This window comes from Cardiocondyla obscurior, linkage group LG03 (genome assembly GCF_019399895.1).
Source record: "Cardiocondyla obscurior isolate alpha-2009 linkage group LG03, Cobs3.1, whole genome shotgun sequence".
NCBI classification, from domain to species: domain Eukaryota; kingdom Metazoa; phylum Arthropoda; class Insecta; order Hymenoptera; family Formicidae; genus Cardiocondyla; species Cardiocondyla obscurior.
In genome coordinates this window covers 10,258,384-10,279,213 of record NC_091866.1, presented here as the reverse complement: position 1 = coordinate 10,279,213, position 20,830 = coordinate 10,258,384, and the positions used below count along the sequence as shown (strand labels likewise).

General features: G+C 40.2%; 2 protein-coding genes across 6 annotated transcripts; both read right to left on the bottom strand.

Annotated features, from left to right (window-relative positions):
* Positions 1–2,002: 2,002 nt before the first annotated feature.
* Yps (ypsilon schachtel) lies at positions 2,003–13,079 on the bottom strand. Of its 4 annotated transcripts, none has more exons than XM_070654386.1 (7): positions 12,918–13,079; positions 10,456–10,519; positions 8,014–8,047; positions 7,666–7,927; positions 7,255–7,577; positions 5,244–5,306; positions 2,003–4,901 (listed from the first exon to the last, which is right to left on the bottom strand). In XM_070654386.1, exons 1-7 carry the CDS (start codon positions 12,976–12,978, stop codon positions 4,857–4,859), a joined length of 852 nt encoding a protein of 283 aa, XP_070510487.1. In that variant the 5' UTR covers positions 12,979–13,079; the 3' UTR covers positions 2,003–4,856. The 4 variants fall into 4 exon arrangements, with proteins under 4 accessions (XP_070510487.1, XP_070510488.1, XP_070510489.1 ...); XM_070654387.1 differs by having other exon boundaries at positions 7,261–7,577; XM_070654388.1 differs by lacking the exon at positions 5,244–5,306.
* Positions 13,080–13,754: 675 nt separating this feature from the next.
* LOC139101333 (uncharacterized) lies at positions 13,755–20,602 on the bottom strand. 2 transcript variants are annotated; one of them, XM_070654375.1, is made up of 6 exons: positions 19,607–20,601; positions 18,803–19,377; positions 18,189–18,716; positions 15,706–17,784; positions 15,385–15,576; positions 13,755–15,199 (listed from the first exon to the last, which is right to left on the bottom strand). In XM_070654375.1, exons 1-6 carry the CDS (start codon positions 20,443–20,445, stop codon positions 15,036–15,038), a joined length of 4,377 nt encoding a protein of 1,458 aa, XP_070510476.1. In that variant the 5' UTR covers positions 20,446–20,601; the 3' UTR covers positions 13,755–15,035. The 2 variants fall into 2 exon arrangements, with proteins under 2 accessions (XP_070510476.1, XP_070510475.1); XM_070654374.1 differs by having other exon boundaries at positions 15,385–17,784; positions 19,607–20,602.
* Between the last annotated feature and the right edge of the window lie 228 nt (positions 20,603–20,830).

Here is a 20,830-nt window from a genome sequence, read left to right as displayed (position 1 = left end):
GTCAATTACGGCAACGGGTACGGTTACTGCTGATCGTTGCTATACGAGATTAACGCCGGGGACGGAAAATTAATTTATATACCTTGCGAAAGGTGATTAAGTGCTGCCGTAATGCCGGTATTATTGGAAATTCTCCATGACGGGAATGCATTATACCTATAACTTCTCCCGGACTCCGATCAACATCGCTGCGTGAAATTACACATATGTGAAATGCGTACGTATAATTTCGCCGGGGACTCGTCAATTGCATTACCTCAGAAATTCCTCCGCGGCGGAATTAAAGATTAAATATTCGATTCATATTCAATGGCGAGCCTCGCGATATTTCCGCCTGCAATTTCACGGCCGTAGATCGCGCCGTTTTATTTCAAGTGCGTCATAAATCTCAAGATTCCACGTAGGATAAATTGATACGGATAATTGAATAAAATTTATCAACGCGCATGGCTTCGCCTGTTAATACGACTTGAAATTTTATTCCCGCCGGCATTCTTGCGTCACTCGACCCGGTCATAATTACCCTTGCGACTATACCGCGCGTTTTTCTTTTTCTCGTCGATACTTTAGCGATTTACTTACGTACCGTTTATTCGAAGCAATGAGGGATATCGGGATAAACGACAGGGATCGAATGAGCCAGAATACATGTTGAATTTATAATTTTTGCGATTTTTTTGTTGGATTTATTTTTTATAATGCACATGTTTCTCGTGAAAAAATTAAATTCCGTGTATGAAATTAGCATTTAGAGTTTCACGTTTCGGTACAAAATTCATTGGGGGAGGGAAGGGGAGGGTAGGGGAATTCAGTCGATGGGCGACTGCATTCTCGGGGATACGCACGGACATCGACGTCGACGAGACGACGTCGCGTCCGGCGTCCGTCGAGGTCTTTTGATGGATTTTCTCTTATTTATTCTTTTTCCTTGTCTCTCGAAAGAGTTAAAAACGTCTCCTCGATCGGGGTCTCGCTCCTTTCTTTCCTGTTCTGCGCTTCTCGCCCACGTCGCCGTCCTCGTCTCTTCCACGACACGCGACTCGAGTTATCGCCTTAACTCGCGCGAAACTCAAACCGGATCTAATTGACTGTCGCGACGCGATATCTCTTTTTACGGGAGCTATTTTGCCCGGCGGACGCACCACGCGTACGCACGACGGAAATTTCGAGCAGATAGAATCGCGCGCGCGATCGCGGACTCGGTCTTACTTTCCCGAAAGAAAGATCCCGTTCCCTCCGACGACAACTCGAGCCTCGGTCTCCTCCACTGGCCGAAAAACAACCGATGACAAATCGCAAAATCTTGCAAACGCAGCACCGACCGTTAAGTCTGCCGTTCGCGGAGAGAACGCGAGATCCTCGAGCATGCAACACGCGCGATCGGATGCTTCGTATGTTAAAGAATCTCGACGGGATGGGAGTTCGCCTCCCGATCGGGATGGGTATTTAACATACGAAGCACCGGCTTCTCTTCCGCCTTCCCGTCAACTTCCCGCTGAATGTTCGGCGGGGCTAATGGACCGCGCGTGCCTTGCGTGCCGCAGATCTCGTCTCCTCCCCGCGAACGTTCCGCGTCGCCCGATCGTGCACCGTCTTTCAACTTTTTCGCTACGAGCGCGTACGCGATTACGATTGACGACGGGACCACATAGGGATCCTCCGATTACGATGACGACGACGATAAATTCGCACGATCAAGTACCCAAACTTTATTTTCTCGATTACCACGCCCCGATTTTTGTTTTTTTTTTGTTTTTTCTTTTTTTTTTATTAATTGCGTGTGAAGTTTAGCTGCTGGATTCGCCCGTGATTCGTTTTCTTTCGGTTTTGCCCGTCTCGGCGTTTTTGTTTTTGTTTTAACACTGATATTCACTATTAACACATGCATTGTTCTTTTTTTGCAGTTACAAATCGCACGCCTGCTCGGCGCGCTCGCTTGAAAATGTTTGCTTGTTCCGCGCCTCTCTCCCTTCCGCCGTCTCGAGAGGCCGTCTCTCTTGGATTTCTTTTTTTTTTTTTTTTTTTTTAATATTTCTGTCTACCGTGTTTTTTCGTGGGAACGCGCGGTTACGTTAGACAACGGAGAGTGATTACGTTAAACAACGCGGTTCGAAGAGTCGCCACGGGCTTTTGTCCCAACGGACGCGGATTGCGGTGTGTTAGAAAAGCGGAAAACGCGGGTAACGCGCCGATCGATAGCATCTCGCGTCCGCTGAGTTTTCCTTCGCGGAATCGAATAGAAAAAAGAAAAAAAAAAAAAAAAAAGAAAAATATTGCAGCGACCTCGGAATAGGATCGGCGTTCAATCGCCTTTCGCTTATTTAACTTTCATTTTGTCACTTAGTTGAAAAAATAGTTGCAAATATATAAACGCTCGTCCGCCGTAACGTAACCGCGTGTTTATCTCTCTCCACTTGGCACCACACTCACGCACACACTCTCTCTTCATCTTCATCTTCTTCTTCTTACTATTCCCTTAAACTGCTAATCTGACCAATCGAGTGCTTTCATACCTTGAGGTACCAGAACTTATCGGTCTTTCCTTTACAAAAACAAAAAAGTATTATGCGATTTTACGAAGACTCGACACACTTGGGTATAATGGCGTGACAAACGCTATTTCACAAACGGGACGTTGATAAGACAGTGAGACATAATTAAAGACGATCATCCTGGTAATATATACGAGATAATATTTTGGGCGGAAATGTTCTGCCGGCACCCAGACAGAGGGTACGACTACCGCGTGTTGTCAGTGGTGACAAGCTGGGACAAACTGTATTCGCGAGCAAACCGTTTTGAATATGCATATTTGTCGGCGCGAACGGCGTGCATAAAATCCACGACCGTCTCTCTCTCCCTCTCTCTCTCGCGAAAATATGTATTTCCGTACGTATTTCGTATACGCCGGTGCACTTGCACGCGCGCTATCTAATATTCGCTTCTCATTCGCGAATACATTTTGCGCATCACTGATCGACGAGCACAAAACTACACGACGACGGAAACAACATGTAACATCGGTAGCTCCTACACCCAAACGACACGAGGACGTGTAAAAGATTAGAATGCCTTTCTCTAATGAACCTTCGTGTTGCAACGATCTCGCGGACCTTTTGTGTCGCCTGGATATAGATGGAAATGAAAAAAATTAATCGAATTTCGCCAAATGTAGAAACGTTTCAATTATGCTTGATTTTGTTTTTTTTTTTTTTTTTTTTTTCTTTTTTTTTTATAAGAAAATTAGACATATATTTTATTATCCGTCGACGATACTACAAACTAAAATTTTAAAAATTAGTTCCATGCAAAATTATATAAAGTTTGTTGTTTTCTTTCTCTCTCACACACATTTTTGTTCGCATTTTCTTTCACACTCTCGTGACAGTCTACGATATTCGTATTTGTCAGTCGAGTCGATGTATGTGATACGCCCGGTTCTTGTTCCGAAAGGTCAAATCGAGTCGATTGCCGCATGTAAGTGGTTTGCAATTTTTAAATACAAAAAAAAAAAAAGAAAATACGCCGTGCTCGATGCATAGGCGATCGATGTCAATTCCAAAAACTTAACCGGACGATTTACACACGTGCGGAAATTAGTGAGGTTTCACGGTAAGAAGTCGTCTTCTCTATTTGCGACTGATCTGAGACGCCTTTAGATTCTACAACACACGTGATGATACGATATACTCATTACATTGTCACAAAATAGAAAAAAAAAAAAAGAAAAAACGAAATTTTGGTATACTTCGTACGTCGCTCACAGCTCGAGAAGACACGACGTGACACCTCACGAGCTTTCGCGCCCAATTCCATAACTAACCAATAATGCATAAAGTCAAAACAATAATTACTAATTAATAATATACCGCCGGAAACCCACCAGGGGCCAATATTAACAATTGTAAAAATATGGCCGAGATAAATGCTATTACAATAATCGTTTCAGGTTGTGATCGCCAGTAATATAAGAAAATTGGAAACCACGGCCGCATCGTTATCCTTGAATACCAAAAACGTTGTTATTTATTTAATGCTTATTCATTAGTCACTTAGCAATAAATACTGCAATTTTAAAATACTCAAGGATAATGATACACCGACTCCAACTTTTCTTACTGAAAGAGTGAAAGCAACAACGGTAGGGTTCACCAATTTTAAAACACAAATAAAGAACTGATTGACTTCGAGACAGGCAGACATTCGAGTGGGACTTGCTTATCAGCAATATCTACGTATCGGTTTTCACTGCGTTTTTTTTTTGATGAAAAAAGTCTCCGAAAGTAAAGAAATCTCACGGAAATGTAGCAATAAACTCAAATATCGTATATATGAAACGATTTATAAATGCGTCTTACCGGAGAAAAATTACAATTAATGCACGAAACGAGAAATACAAAAATAAAAACATAAAGAAAAATTACAGATAAACCTTATTCTTGTCGCGCTCGAATTCATCGCTCTGTACTCCGTAATTGCTTTACTCTTCTGTCCAAATTCCCGACACGAGAAGCGCACAGTCATTCTTAAACGAATTCTTTCAGAAAAGTGATTAAAATCAAGTCTAGAATCAGGAATGAAACTATTAATTATCTCGTAAAAAGAATGCGCCAGGCACAACTGTGGGCATCTCGATTTTTATACGTATTTTAATTTTAATTTGCTTCCGTGGAGAGAGTGTGGAGTAGTGTTTGTTGATATTTTTTTTTTTTTGTTATATTTTTTCTTTTTTTAAGATTTTTTTTTTTTTTGCAATTGTTTTATAGCTGTTGTTGATGCTGCAGTGTATAACGGGTGTTGGTGTTACATGTTAAAAAGGAGTGTCTTGCGGTAGTAGCGCGTTAGCTCTGTCTCGGTTAGGCGGTGCTTTCGGTGGTGGTGTTCTGCACCGGCTGGCTCTCCTGCAAGCATACAGAAACGACAAACGTTACTCGCTGCGTGAAAATTACAAGAGCGATATCACGAAAGTAGCAATTATGCGACGCGTAGTTAAAATATCTTTACTATAATTGTCTATACATCTGTGTGAGAGCAATGTGTAGAAAATGCAATTCCTTGTAGAAAACGGAAAATGAAAAGGAGGAAAGAGCGATCAAGATCACAAAAGTAAATCGGAAGATCTGCTTCGCTGATCGCACCTAATGCCGGAAGTGTGAGTGAAAACTGCAGCAACCGAGATGAGCTTCTGCGAGATCAAAAAGGGGTAGGGAGAAGGCGGGGGGAAAAAAACAAAGCGACATTACCTGTGGAGCAGGGGCAGCGGCAGGTGCATCCGAATCTTTAGGTGCATCAGACTTCTGCTCCGACTGAAAAGAGTACAAAGAGACACGTGCAAACAGTGTGTGCTAAGCGCTACCGCTCAGTATTTGTCGACGGATCACGCATTCGCAGTCTTCTAATCAAAAGCTTTCTCCGGTACGTTTCAAATTGCAAAATCCCACGTCTACTGTTTGATACTCTATACGTCGAAAAATACATACGAGCCTCTTGGAACATCAAATCGTATCAACCTCTCGAAACGATAAGTAGAGAGAATCGAAGCTGCAAATTTAATGCATTTTTTGATATTAAAATTAGCAAAGGTATAAAAAGTGGCTGATTTAACACGACTTCCAAAAAGCTCATATACATTAACTTTTGACTACAACGCGTACGAGAGGGGAAAAAAAAAAATTAGACGTTGAAAAGTACAATCCGTTGGCGAAGAAGTAAGTATAGAAAATGCAAGAGAAGTGAAATTGAAAGTGATTGCGACAATGTTGACTTTCATTTTGTGAACACTTGTAAATCGTATAAGTATATATGTTTGCGTAAATATAAAGATGTATTATAAAGACAAATTTGTTAAGTCGTCCGTTAATTGTCGGTAAAGAATATCTAAGATAGCATGTGTTTGTATGAGAAAGAGTAAGAAAGAGTAAAGCCAATAATACCTTAGAGGATTTATCGCAGAACTCGGGAAGGACTTGTGCTTGCGGAGAGGTGACGGGAGAAGGAGCGAGAGCGGAAGCAGGATCGGAGGATTTGCGTTTTACGTCCGTAGATGATAAATTCTCGTCCACGTTTGTCTGTTGGCTCGTCGCACGAGGTAGTCTTACTAATCGTCGTTTATAACGCGGCCGTGGATTTCTCCGCGAATCACCGAACTGTGCGTTATCGCGAACAACCTCGTCGTCGGTTACCTAATTTTGCAATATACCTAATCTCAGTATGCAGGTGCCTTTCCGGTTGCAGAAAATTCGTTAAGATATTCGTGTGAAATTCTTTATTGTTTTACAAAGTGTAATAAAAAAAAAATAAAAAATGAAAAAAAAAAAAGAAAAGATTGTTCACAAAACAGCGCAGAACACATACTCCGTGTGCGAATAATGCATTAGTATAAGAAGGAATTATAGAATCTTGCTGAAAATATGAGTATAATTTCTAGGAAAATGCATCTAAAACATTTTTATAACTCTATATAATGCTACTAAATTTTTTTCTTTTTATCGCAATAACTACCGTGCAGATTTAAACAGTTAGTTAAGACTTGAAACACGATTTATCACTTGGAAGAATGCTAAATCGAAATAAATTTTTACAATGTGCAGAGTTCGTTAATTGCTATGGAATATCGCTATGCAATATTGTCGTAAAAAGAAAAAAATATAATATACACCATGTAGGTGCAAGCAACGGAAGTAAATTTTTGTGAACTTTGTTTGACGTAATAGAAATTAATATGTTGCAGAACAAAAGTGTTTTAAACTGCTTGCAGATAATACAAGGTATTTCACCTACAGTTCCAAGTTATGTATTTTGAAATACATTATCTGACGAAGAGAAAACATGATATAAAGTTTTATAATAAGAATATCATATTTCAATACGCTAAAATACTTTTCTAATATAACTTTTAAATTGTTATCAAATCGTTTTTATACGTTTTTAAAACGTTTCTAATCGCTTTAAATAAATATGATAATAATTTATTAAATTATTTTCAAAGAGTAATTTAGAATTGAAATATTTTACTCTTGATAATTACATACTCTTTATATGATTTTCCTTCGATAAATGTCGAGCGTTTTCTCAATATGATACAATTCAATGTTATTAAAAAAAAAATGTATCTCGGAACTCTGGATGAAACAGCGCGTATAAGACTTAGGATACATGCCGATTCGTAAATCACGCGTTTAGTTTGACACCTGTGTCTACTAATCGCTGTTACGATATTAAGAAATGCTAACTTGGCTAGGGTTAGATACTAACCCTTACCTGGCCATCCTGGCTACGAGGGCGTCGTGGCGGACCACCACCTCTTCCTCCGCGGAAATTGCGGCGGAAGTAACGTCGTGATGGACCACCGCGTCCACGACCACCACCGCGCGGCGGAATGCCACCCTCACCGGTTCCTTCCGCTTGCTCACCACCTTCGCCAGCATTATCTCCTTGCTGCTGCGCTTGATTGGGCCCGGAGCGCCGTCCTCCACGGTAATAACCGTCATAATGACGACGCAGCCTGTAGCGACGCTGTTGCTGCTGTGGCTGACCGCCTCCTTCGGCATTTGCGTCATCGCCGGCCTTTCCTTCGCCTGCAATATAATCGTCAGACAATAAATTTATCTCTCGCGTTTAAAGGAACTAATTAATTGAGATTTAAACCACATGCAATCAGCACACCTTGCTCGTAACCCTCTTGGCCTTCGCGTGGTCTACGATTCTGCGGTCGGCCATTGCCACGTCTTGGATACACCCAGTGGATATTACGATACCCGCGACGTTTATCCGCGGCGTAAGGTGAACCTTTTACCGCTTCACCTGCCGGGCCAGTGACATTGGCGGCCTCGTGACCTTTTTCACCGATAACGACATCGAACTCAACGACCTCGCCATCTCCCACACTACGCACGGCCTTTCTCGGGTTGTTCTTAATGATAGCCGACTAGAATCAAAAATCACATTAACATGTAGCGAAATTTCATTTTTAAAATAATGCTACTTAGCGCTTTAAATATGAGAAACACTTACTTGATGGACGAATACATCCTCCTTGGTATCATTTCTGGAACAAACAGCATAAAAAATAATGTTAAAAATCGATACTTATATCTTAAGGTACATTTTTCAATTCAAGTGTTACATTAATGTAACACTGGGTTCATTTAATTTGAGGATTGCTTGAGAACAGAAACTATCTGCTCATGAAATTTGACATAAACGCATTAACACTAGATCCGCATAAATTCTCTACAAAGTTGTGCCACGTACATACGATATCGCGCGTAACAATATATATTTACATCTGTCCTACGCATGAATCGCGAACGTACGAACGTAATCGGAATCCATGAAGCTGCGGAGCAAAGCACGGAGTAGAGAGGTCGTTCAACTTCGCGATGCACACAGTTAGCAGAGAAATACAACTCTTACACAAACGCTAGCTGTCAGAGCTAGAACAACGACTCCTATCGTCACAGCCAGATGATAAAAAGTAAGTCGTATACAACATTCGAATCAAAAAAATTAGAATTGAATTACCGGCCTCGGCGATCATAGTTCTCATTATTTTCATGAAAAGCATAATAAAAGTATGTTTCATAAAGCGTAGAATCGCGAAGAATTGTTGTAATTTTATTAACTCAAATAGTAATTTAAACCGTACTGAATCTGTCCTTCCGTTTACTTTAATATATCAACTGCACAAATAGAAATTTACTGTAGAGAAATTTCACTGTTTGCCTCGGAACGTGGATCGATACCGAATAATTAATAGACACGATCCAATGGGTATCGAAGCGAAACGTTGCTCTACCACTGCGGTATAATCAAGTTCGCCGAATTCGGACAACGTACACGACGAATGAACAATGAATTCAATATTCTCGATTAAAAAAACTATTGAGTTCCAACGCAACATCTGATTTTAAGAACAAATTTCCTGACTACATTTATTCATTAAGCAGTATTTTGCAGAGTTACACACACAAATTTGTCCCAGAAGCACCTGAATAATTCTAACTGAAATTAAAACAAACTTTTTAATTTGTGCATATGGGTGTACCATCTATATGTATATATTTTTAACGCTACCGCCTTTTAAGAAGATAAGATACCGTTATTAAAACAAGAAATGTAACTATTGCATTTTTTATTTTAAAGAGATTTAAAAAAAAATCTAATATCCGGCACGCGACGATCGGTTTGGAGCAAGTCGAAGAAAGTGTTGTGCGTCAACAAACAGCTGCATTCTAAGTCATTTTTAATGCTTTGCGACACGTCGAGTGCTATTTCGTGTCGGTGAAAGTGTATTCGAGATCTACCGCGAGAGCAGGCAAGTAGACGTCTAATAAAATTGGTGCGAAACTATCTTACGTCCCCACGCAAGTAGGAAAGAACCTCAAGACGAGCGAGAAATCGTACGCGCACGTACGAATTCCTCTTCCGAAACGCGGTTCCGTCCTCGTCGTGAAGCATTTGGAGGAGCCTACTGTTCGCGCGCGCGCGAAAACCTCCTGGCGATCCGCCAGGTAAATAGAGGCCTCGAAATAGCGAGGGACCGACTCTACGTTCCTATACGGCTTGACCACGTGCCGAATGAAGCGTCTATTTTCCGTGCGGCGTGGTGCCAGGTCGAGGTTGCGGATCGAACCTGCGGCGGAGACGATTTTCCTAATATTAGCGACTATCGCGCTGAATCGTTATCAATTACTCTAGGTCTAGCGTCCTAAATTAAAATCAAAATTTTCGAGGCGCAAAGCGAAATAACAGCCTTACATTGGTCCAGTAATCTACGCCGATCAGTTTGTTCCGATTCGAGATATTAAAATTAGAAAAAATTAACAAAGTTAGATACGTTTCAATACATTAACAAATTTAATTCTGTAAAATGGATATTTTATTTAATTGCTTTCAAATGAGACAGCAGAAAGTTATGGACAGATTCGTCGTGACTCATTCCAGACTCATTATATATAAATAATTCTGTCAGAGTTAACGTGAGAACTGAAATTTTCACGAGAACGGTCGCGTGCGTCAGCCAATTAACATTCTTGTTGAATAATTAAGCGGGCGACGGAAACCGCGGAAATTTATTTGGCGATGCAGGCGGAAGGTGTGCAAGCACGATTTTAAACGCAGCACATGGATAAAAAAAAAGCGAGGTGGCAGAAAAAAATAATTAGACATCTCGCAACGCGTGTACGCGGGAAAACTTTTACAGAAGAGATCCAACTAATTAATGTGCACGACGCCCGCGCGGTTGCGTCGCAAAACGAACGTTTAAATTAATAATGCACGAGTAACCCTTACGTCCGTTTACAGGCATGCAAGTGAATAAAAATGCACACGATCTTTCTTGTTCTGGCGATACACGCAAGGTTACAAGCGTCGAAAATTTTAAAGGAAAAGAAAAAGGAGACACAAAAAAAAAGAGACAGAGCGCGAGGTAGCTGCAAAATAATAATTACTGACCTATTAATGAAACCGTAGCCACTCTTGACATTGAACCATTTCACAGTTCCGGTCACTTTGTTAGCTGAAATAAAAAAAAAAAGGTTTCATGATATATGTGTGATAGAATGTGGCGCGCATGCAATTGTATAAATTCAGAATTAAATTACGGGGTGGTTAAATCAACTCGTAGTTCTCGTCAGATGCCTTAAAACGTAATGTAATTATTTAAATAAAAAAAAAAAAAGTGAGAAAAATAATTTAATATAAAACCGTCTGAAATATTCAAGTCGCGTGTACGAGTAATGAGTTAGAAAAATGTAGTACATTACTTATTTATATTATACTGCGAAAGCGACCTTCAAGGGAGGGAAAATAACGTGCTAAACCGCAGGTACGTATTATTATCACGTGTTTATGAGCACGTAAGCGCGTTCGAAGATGAAATATTACGGTCAGCGATTTTAGAAGACGAATATTTCCAAGAAGAGTGCGTTAGAATTCGAAGAAAATCTAGGCGGAAGCTAAGATCAACGGTAAAGTAATGCAATAAAACGAACGATAATCTACGAGCGGTTTTTTAAATTTTATTTTTAATCTGTTTGAATAAACAGATACGTCTGGACTTCTCGCCAATTAATATCATCTAATTTAATTTCCTAGCTTCTTACACGAATATAATTCAAGTTCTAAGTTCGCAAGGAAATATGTGAGCTTCGAGCGCAGCATATGTTATACATGTATAATTCCCGCGGTCTGCAAACGAAAATATGATAAGACTATCTTCATAACAGTTACACGCAGCCTTGTCGCACGGTGTAACCCAAAGAAAGGTCGAAATTAAGTATCAACAACAATCGGATCGATCGGGCCATAGAAATTCCTCGCGTTCTGAAAATTCATGTAATATTTCCCTAGCGGCGATCAATCGGGCGAATAAAGTTCGTGGAATTAATATCGGTATCGCCTTTCGTATCTCGACGATTTCCAAGGTTTATAACGACTTAATTAGACGTTAATTAACGAGGGCATAAATACGTTTCTGAACGTTTATGAATTTTAACGAGAAATAAACTGATACGTAAATTAACGGCGTACTTCCATAAAATAAGCTTCCGAGCATTTCCAAAAGATGTGTTTAAATTATAAAATTCTCAAAACGACCAGCAGGCTCTTTGAGTAGCTTTTTATTCAATCGAATTTGATTCTTCAAAGTTGAGCGAATGTTAGCACGACCATTTTATCATATTAATAAGATACGTATGACTGAATCATAATTGTAGAAATGCTTTTCAAAGAATTGGACAGTTCCGCAGTTGAATTTAATTCGTGCCTTTTTTCTTTCAGCGATTTCCAGCAGTTAAGTGGAAAAAAATTAGAACGATCGAATATGTTTTATTGAATCAAATATATGACATCGAATAGCATTCTATTGAATCGCGCGACATTAATAAAAGGTGTCTATGTAAATTAATGACATAGCAATTACAATTGCTACAGAAAGAGACTTTAGAAAATTCTACAAAACTTAGAGTTTATTCTTAAAATTTTCCATTCCGCTGTTCTTTTTTTTTTTTCTTTAAAATACGTTTCTAAAGATCAATATTTACTGCTCCGTGTCGAGCTCACTCGTCGAGCCCTCGAAAAAAAAAAAAAAAACGAAAATTCATTTAAAGCTCATTTCCTTCGTCTGTCCGGGTAAAGCGTGGCTTTGAAGAAAATTTGATAATAGGCCTTCCAAGGACGAAGTCAGATTACCGATCTATTTTACCTCGGAGCACAGAATTACAAAGTAGGCCTCTTCATGCAGTTTTGAGAATAAATTCCCTTGAGTTTTCGAAATAACGCGTTTTCACGTGGCGGAAGTGTGGGTAGGCTGAAGGCGTGAGTGCCGGACGAGGCGAGAGGAGACGGGACGAGACGAGGCGGCCGCGTGGAGCACGCTGCCGACGCGCTTACGTAACGAAAAACGTGGAGCGCGCGCGGACAAGCGAATGCATTTCGGACCGATGCGCGCGCGAAAGATGCTTCGGCGCCGGAGAAAAGAAAGGGGTTGATCGTTACGGCCCGGGCGAGAGAAAGCACGGCCTTCGTGAATCGCGGTTTTCACGCGCGCGCCATCGCCGGATTTTGCAGGTTATGCGGCACGACGCGGCGTCGGTGAAAATCGATGGACCGGACGCGAAGGTCTCCGGCGAAGAGAAACTCCGTTCGGCGACGGGAGAGCATCAGCTGATAGGAAAATGGAGGGCCGCGCGCGACGCCCGGCACGCGCCAGCACGATCCGCGGGATCTCCGCCGGCCCGCCGCGTGTCTTTCGGAGCTGACCGGCCCGCTCTTGCGCGTGGGCGCCATTATGGGCGCAGGAACACGGTCGCGGCGACGAAGGAGAGGTCCTCCGTCCACCGCGGCGTAGATCAGGGAACGCGGGGGAACGTAAACGCCGTTCGCTACCGCGTGCGGGCTCCGTTTATGCAACTCACCGATGACCATCTTCTGCTGGACAGCCTTGGGTTGTTCGGGCTGCTTCTCCGTCTCACCCATGATGGTAAGGTGGTGTAGAGACAAGCAAACCAGGATGGTACCTTCTGTCTCACTACGATGTTAACTCCTATCTGCTGATGTTCGCAATGGACGTGCGTCCAGGCGACCGGACAAACACCATACCTCTCGGCTGTGTAACACGCTCCCCGATTGGCCGGCCCCTGTCAGTCCGCCGGTACGGCGCCAATCGTGCACGCCGATTCTTCTCGTGTATGCATGATCGCCGGCCGAGCTGTGCCAAGCTTCACCGAGCGCATGCGTTGCCCCTTTCAACCAACCCACCAACCATCGTACCCTCGAGACCGAATTTAACGTATTTCTAATATCATCGTATCTAATTTGTTGTATGTACCTCTAAGTCTCTTTATTGACGCTTTGTCGGGGCAACGGAAGATAAAAAAAAAATATGAAACTTAATGACATTTTTCTTTCCTCTTGTACGAAAAATACAACGGTAAGAACTGCAAGAGAAAAGTTTGCCTTGACTTTAGAAATATATATGTACTTTGAAAGAAATAAAGTTAGAGAATAGCAAAACGAACATTTCTAAAAGTCACAAGTCATCGTATATAATTTTTGTAAAAGCAGCGAATACGGATGAACAAAAGACTAAGAGATAAAGAAGAAGCGAAAAAGGAGAGGACGTTCAACTTGAAAATACGAAAGTAGAGACGTTGGCGTGTCAACACGCGGTACAAAAAAAATTTCGAATAAATACAGGATCGGTATTTTCCGTAGAAACTGGAAGAGACGTTCGATAGTAATTTCACTAACGATTTAAATTCAATACGCTCGTTTATTGCAACGATACGAGAGAGAATACGGCTTCTTTCCTTTTGCAATGCACATGACTAATGTCTGTATATATTAACGCATAGCGGGAAAGGTGAATACGCAACTTAAACGGAAAATGTGTCGTCTCTTGTCAAGCCGACAATTGAACGACTCGTATTTCGTGTCAACTTTTCCTAACAAATGTCTTTTGCCGTATAAAATACACACATGCATTCGTACATCGCATACATACCCTGCTTTGAATATTATCATGTTAATTATTTCACACACATAAATACGTGGTTTTTTTTTTCGAGACGTTTGTTAGAATAACATAATGAAAATATAGGAGAGATTTACATGTCACTTATAACAAAGACATTTTTATTGGAGCACAATTTGTATTTCAACCCGCATTCGTCTCCAATAAGGCATATTTTGTTAAAAAAAAACGGAGCGAATCTGACGAAAATAACAAATCGACGAACATCATTACCGGGACATCGTTAGCGTACATAAATCGAGAACAGTATGCAATTTACATTTTTTATCGGTATATCTCGAGACATAAACGGATACAAGTACAGGCATGAAGATAAATCCGCAGTTAGCATTCTAACTTTAAATCAACGCATGTTAGTTACAAATATACAGATAGAAAAGCTTACACTTTGTTAGATTTCGGAATCACGTGTTGCATTTTATTGCGCAACGGAAACTGTGGACGACAACCATTGTCTTTGCAAGTTGCATCGAGTTCGAATATACTTTTTGTAAGGTTTATGCTAGTTCTCCTTTAGTATATAATATAATGGGAGAGTATGACAAACACTTCAATAGACTGTTCTGTATATAAGATTTATCTAACCGTTTAATACGTTTGTCCTCGATATCAAAAAAACCTTTTCGTTATTAATTTTTCCATACTATTAGAGTAACAAATATATCGCAGAAGTAATAAAAAAAGTTAGTTAAGACAGTGCTATGTAATATAAGGTATATACAAAGTAGATATACTTAGCAACCTGTCACTGAACGCATTTAAAAAAAGTTGTCGCGAACCATCTAGTATTCCACAAGATTATCTCTTCACAATATGTGCAATTTGCCATACAATTTATTTACCAAATTAGATTAAATATCGAAATACGACATATTCCAAACGTATGTCTTTTACACATGAGACACTTTGTATATATATAAAAGAACATAATAAAATAAACACTCTGAATATATATTAGAACAGAAATATGCACTCGGATAAGTGATATTTACATTCTCCATCATCTCGGTTTGCGCGTGCGAATTGTTCTAGATCGCGGCGCGGTAGATCCGCTTCCGATGCTGAACATACCGGGCGTCGAGGGATTGAAGGTCGGTGCTGCCGTGGTTCCGAAATTGAGAGTAGAATTCGCCGATGGCGTTGCAAAATTAAATCCCGTGGTTGCTAAAATCATGAAAACGCAATTAGTATAATTAATTTAGCGTCCAAATAAAATACATATATTACACAAGCACAAGATAATATTTTAGACATTTAATTTTTTATTTAATATTATTTAAAATTTGATACTTGCAACGCAAATTAAATCAATTAGATTTACATTAATATTAAAACAACTGGTAATTTACCTGATTTGGAGGATGAGCCGCCAAACTGAAATGGAGCAGGTGATGCAGCAGCGGTATTAGTGCCTTCCGCAGCATTGAAATTAGAACCAAAGGGAAACGTCGTGCTCTGTTGTCCGTCTTTCTGGTCATTTCCGAAGACAAACATATTATTTGTGCTAGGATTTGCGTTATTAGCGTTACTTGCTCCAAAGGCTGAAACAGATGAACTAGACGTGCCAAAACTTGTGGTAGTTGCAGGCGTTGCTCCGAATAACGATTTGTTATCACCGAATGCACCACTACTCGTGGCACCAAACGCGAGACTCGGAGGATTTTGCGTACCAAAAGTGCTTGCTGCCGAAGAGATGCCAAATGTTTCAGTAGCTGGAGTAGTGCTTCCTCCGAATATTACCGTGTTATTATCGGTCGAACCGAATATTCCCGTTGTACCACCGAAAGCTGGCGTTGCCTGCACGTTCGTTACCGTCCCTACGTTAGGTGTTCCAAACGCGGGCGTTGTATTGTTCGTTGTGTTGAAGCCAGAAGCAATTGCACTGGTGGAAACATTACCGGCAAGGCCAAACGCAGGAGGAGTGCTGCCGGTTTGAGTGGCTGCACCAAACGGTGTCGTCGCATTGCCAAACATGTTCGTCGTTCCAAAAGACGTTGAAGGCTTCGTTTGGCCAAAAACCGGAGTACCGCTACCAAATACTGAAGGCGCCGTAGTAGTCGGAGTCGAATTGACGTTAGCATTAGAAAATAAACTCGAACTAGGCGTGCTGCCTGACGTCGACACAACGTTACTTGTCGAGACAAAAATCGAAGGTACGGTAGTTGTTGAAGTATTAAACATCCCAGCAACTTCTACCGTTGTTCCGGATCCTGGGGTACCTCCGAAAAGTGCTTGGCTGTTGTTAGTTGTTCCAAACATATTCGTGTTTGTCGTTGTAATTGCAGTAGTGGCGAAGATGGACGTGGTAGAAGTGCCGAATTGTGGAACGGTTGTTGTAGATGGTCCGAATTGTGAAACTGTAGTCGTGGCTGTAAGCGTGCTGAATTGCGGAACGGTGGTAGTCGTAGATGTTCCAAATGTGGCAATCGTGTTATTACTTATTGCACTCAAATCGCTCGTATTTTTAGCTGTTGGAGCAGGTAAAGCTATAGGCGTCGTGCTTGAAGTATTGGAAGGGCCAAAAACAAATAAAGACTTATTCGTTGATAAAGTAGATATTGAGGAAGTAGCAGATGTCGTACTCAACGAGAATGTAGACGCCGCATTCGGTAACCCGAATGTCGATGCCGTAGTAGTCGTGGTATTCGCAGTAAATGAATTATTTGCGACTGTCGTTATCGAATTATTGGGCGTAAAATTAAAAGATTTAGTTGTGCCTTGCGACAATGATGTTGCTCCGATGTTTGTAGAGCTTTCAAATGCATTTACTTGAATGTTATTACGCGGCTGACTGAACATAAAATTATCCGATTTCGAAGCTTGCAAAGCGCTGCTGTTATTTCCGAAATTGAATAATGGCGTAATCGTAGATGTCGTATTATTCAATGTGCTGCTGTTTGTAACGTTATTAAAATCGGCGATGCTGGCTGTAGTCGTTGTATTAATCGGTAACAATGTTGTTTTAGAAGGCTGCGATAGCGAGCTTGGTACAATAACTTGAGTGGGCTTCACGGGAGATAAAACAGATTTGTTGTTACCAAAAGCAAACGTAATAGCGTTGCCAGTAATAGCCGGAGTAGTTTGAGTATTCCGAATGTTCGGTGAACTAATGACGGTACTTGTAGTAATTTTATTCGTCTCAATCTTATCTTGAGCTGTTGTGTTGGGAGTAATCGGTGCGAATGATGAACTCGTTGCCACTTTATCAATCAAGAAATTAGTAGACTTTGACGAAGGTGATGTCAAAGTATTGCTGTGAAATGTGTTCCCAGTGACAAAGTTTGACAAAGTACTATTTGACGTCACAGTTGGTATCCCACTAGATTTGCCGAAAGTGAAAGTTGATACTGCTACACTTGAAGTTGCAGACACGACTTTTTCTAAGGATTCCATGCTTGTAACTGCAGGCACGATTAATACAGCTTTTGTTTGTTCCGTAGTTTCAGGTATTTTAGTCGATAAATTCGTTTCTTTTATCTTGAAAGAATTTGTAGCCGACACATTCAATTGGATCGGTGATGTGGTTTTTACTAAAGCTGTGTCCGATTTTGTTTCAATTTTTGCACTAGGTCTTGGTGACGAGAAACCACTTGGTACAATAGCTGCAGTAGACAATGGCGTGGTATTTATGTTTGTTGTAGTTGTCGAAGAATTGAGAGTCGCACAACTGACCGGTTGTGAAACGAGCGGTGTAGCAATATTAATGTCGTCCGCTTGAATTACGACATCCGGATTGATTTTGTTCTCTGCTGTAAAATGTTAATAAAATTAATTATTAAATAAAACAGACAAAAGAAACGAAGAAAAATAAAATGTGTTTAAAAATTAAATATAATAAAATATATAATTAATATATAATTAATTATATATAATTATAATTAAATATAATTAATCAATATATAATTAAAAATGATATATTGATCGATATGTGGTTAAACCAAGTAGATAGAAGTAAGCCTATACTTAAGGCTTACTCTTTTCGTCTAATAATATTAACACATAAAATTTATTTTGTATTTCTTTAAACTGTTTAATAAAAATAGTTTGTTAATTAAAAATACACTGTAAAAACTAATTATTATAAATTATAAATATAAATGTTTCCTATAATATATGTTATTTAATATTTAATGTTAAAAATTACTTTACTCACCTTTACCCGATATTGCATCAAACATACTTTGGAGCCTAGCTTTCATACTGGTTTGCCTCATATTTCGTATGTCTTCTTTCTTTATTTCTTCCACATTGTCTGTTGCAAACTTGACTCTTATATTACTTGGCTCTTCCACGAGTGACTTTAACTGTTCATTTCTTTCAGGTTCAGCTCTCATAAACAGTTTATCTATCAATTTAACAGGTTTCGGTACAACAGATTTGATAGTATGAATTTGACTGGTACTTGTTACATTCTTCTGAATTACAGGTCCCGTTTTATCCTCGTAAGCTTTCGATTCCTTATTAGTTGATTTTAATATTCCTTTTACCACAGAAGCTTGTTCTGTTTTTTTAGAGCTAAGAACTTGAGGTTTCTTTGTATATAATTCTTTAATTTCAGGGTTGCCATCATCTATATCTGCATTCTGGATTTGTGGTATAGCAGATGAATTACTGGATTGTGCACTTTCTAAAGATTTGAAATGCTTTTCGAAGTCGGGTGTACCACTGCGCGAGAAATCCACTGTACAAACATATTAACATTTATAAAAATCGATATGCATTGAATAATATAATTGAATATATAATTATATAAAAATATATACGTACCTGCTTTTCTTTTAACTCCGCTAGCAACATAGACGCTGGAACTTAAAGAATTTATAATATCATAACAAGATCGCGTTTTTGTACGTTTTGCAGGTCTGAGAGATTTATTTTGGAGAGAAATATCTTCGTCTGATTTAGACTCATCTCTACTTCGTTTCTGCTTGTTTTCTTCCAAAATCATTTCTCTTTCCTCGTTGAAAAATTCTGTTCTCTGCTTTTTAGCGACATCAAAGGTAACATCCTCTGTTGATGCGTGTCGTTTCAGTGATATCTCTCGTAAGACTTGAACGACGCTTGCGGGAGATCTGTTTTCTGTATGGCAAACATTAGATAGAACTTTTTGCCTCTCAGGTGGAGAATATTTTGTTACATCTGGTGGTGCAACTCTGACTGTTACAGGTATTCTCATTTTTCTCAATTTTGCATTCAACATAGGGAGTGGATTTGCATGAAGATTAACTTTTGGAAACTGTCCAGTACTGTATTGAGCTTGATGAGTTAATTTATTATTTGCTTCTGTAGCATACTTGGTCAATCTAGTGGTAAGACCTGGCGATGATACATCTGTGTATACTCTGTATTTGAAAAAGTTAATAGATTGTATAATAATGCTAAAAAATACAATTAATATATAATTAATAGATAAAAATACATACAAAATTATTAATAATTTTTTAAGTATTTATAAAAGCATCCAAAATCATGAATATTAAAAATTAAAATAATATGCTTGAAATTTAAAGTGTAATAAAAAAGGAATACATTTAACATATTTGTGTAATGCTTTCAGAAATATGTACTTACTTAGGATCGATATTGTATTTTGTTGATGCTAGTAATGGTCCAGCAACTGTCTGAACTGTCTTTACTCCAGCTGGTCTAGGGCGCATTTTAGGACTAATACTCATGCCCCACGGAGAACCTTCAGGACTAAACTGAGTGAAATTCTCACCGTGACTATACGGCATATAATTCTGTACAGGCGGAATCTTCTTCGAGGATACTCCCCGTGACTGCGGAATTAAATTAATATCGCCGTTTCGAGAATTCTCCTCTCTACCACTGGTATTCGTGATCGGCGTCGAAGTATGCTTGCTGTATAAGGGCTGCTGTCGCTGTGACGTCGAGTCGAAATCGCCGGTGTGATACAATCTGCTCTCCATTCCTAGGGAGTCTTTGATGCGTGAACGATAAGGAACACATGGAATCGGGGTAAGTTGATCGATCAAGTTGAATATCGAGGATGACGATGTCTCTCCACGCTTGGTAGCGGCAGCGTATGAGTCGCTGCTGAGCTGGTAACTGCTCGCGCGTCGCCTGTCCATCCTGTACGTAGATAGACGCTCGCGGAAGTAACGGCTGATAGTGTCCCAGAATCGGTACGCGTAGCTAATGCCGTACCCGTGGAAGAAGCGGAACGCCGTGCCGAACTCGTCGGCCGCTTCTCGCAGATACCCGATAACGCGATATGCGTGCGGCGGTGACACGAGACTGTCGTTGGTGAGCAAGGAGTAGCACGCGTACACAACCAGGAGTAATGTGAACGCTAGTGCGAGAACAGCGCCCCAGGCGTTGTAGACTAGTATGCACCCGCACGTGACACTAATCAACACCACGGTGCCGCGGCTACCGAGATCCCACATAGTACTGCCTCAAGCGGATAACCTCCACATGTTTGAAAAGAGCACACTCACCGCGACGGTCGTAATGTTGCCGCGAACGGCCAGATCATCGATATGTATCGATAATGGCGGCTGCGAAGAAACGGCGCGTCGCGATTGGTTGGACTAAGACGACGAAGATACTTCGAAAATATTCCCGAGGCTCTCCTTCCGTAGGAAAGAGCCATGGAGGTAAAAATACCAGAAAGAAGCGTAAACTGTACTCGACGACGAAGGGTATGAAGCCAGAAAAGTAAGGTAAAATCGCCCGGTGACTATCTTGGTTGCTCATAAATATATGTAGAAAGTCTGTTATTAAGCATATTTTACAACAAAAATTTTACTCTTCCGGCTATTTTAATTTTTA

What these genes read in the sequence shown, in the direction of transcription:
- Yps (XM_070654386.1), bottom strand. Translation starts at nt 12,978, where the DNA reads ATGGGTGAGACGGAGAAGCAGCCCGAACAACCCAAGGCTGTCCAGCAG. An exon ending in CCAGCAGAAGATGGTCATCG is followed by an intron (nt 10,520 to 12,917) that starts GTGAGTTGCATA and finishes TTTTTATTTCAG; the next exon opens with CTAACAAAGTGACCGGAACT. An exon ending in CCGCTGCCCCTGCTCCACAG is followed by an intron (nt 4,902 to 5,243) that starts GTAATGTCGCTT and finishes GTATGCTTGCAG; the next exon opens with GAGAGCCAGCCGGTGCAGAA.
- LOC139101333 (XM_070654374.1), bottom strand. Translation starts at nt 20,445, where the DNA reads ATGTGGGATCTCGGTAGCCGCGGCACCGTGGTGTTGATTAGTGTCACG. An exon ending in TGATGCAATATCGGGTAAAG is followed by an intron (nt 17,785 to 18,188) that starts GTGAGTAAAGTA and finishes AACATTTTACAG; the next exon opens with CAGAGAACAAAATCAATCCG. An exon ending in CGGCTCATCCTCCAAATCAG is followed by an intron (nt 15,200 to 15,384) that starts GTAAATTACCAG and finishes TCATGATTTTAG; the next exon opens with CAACCACGGGATTTAATTTT.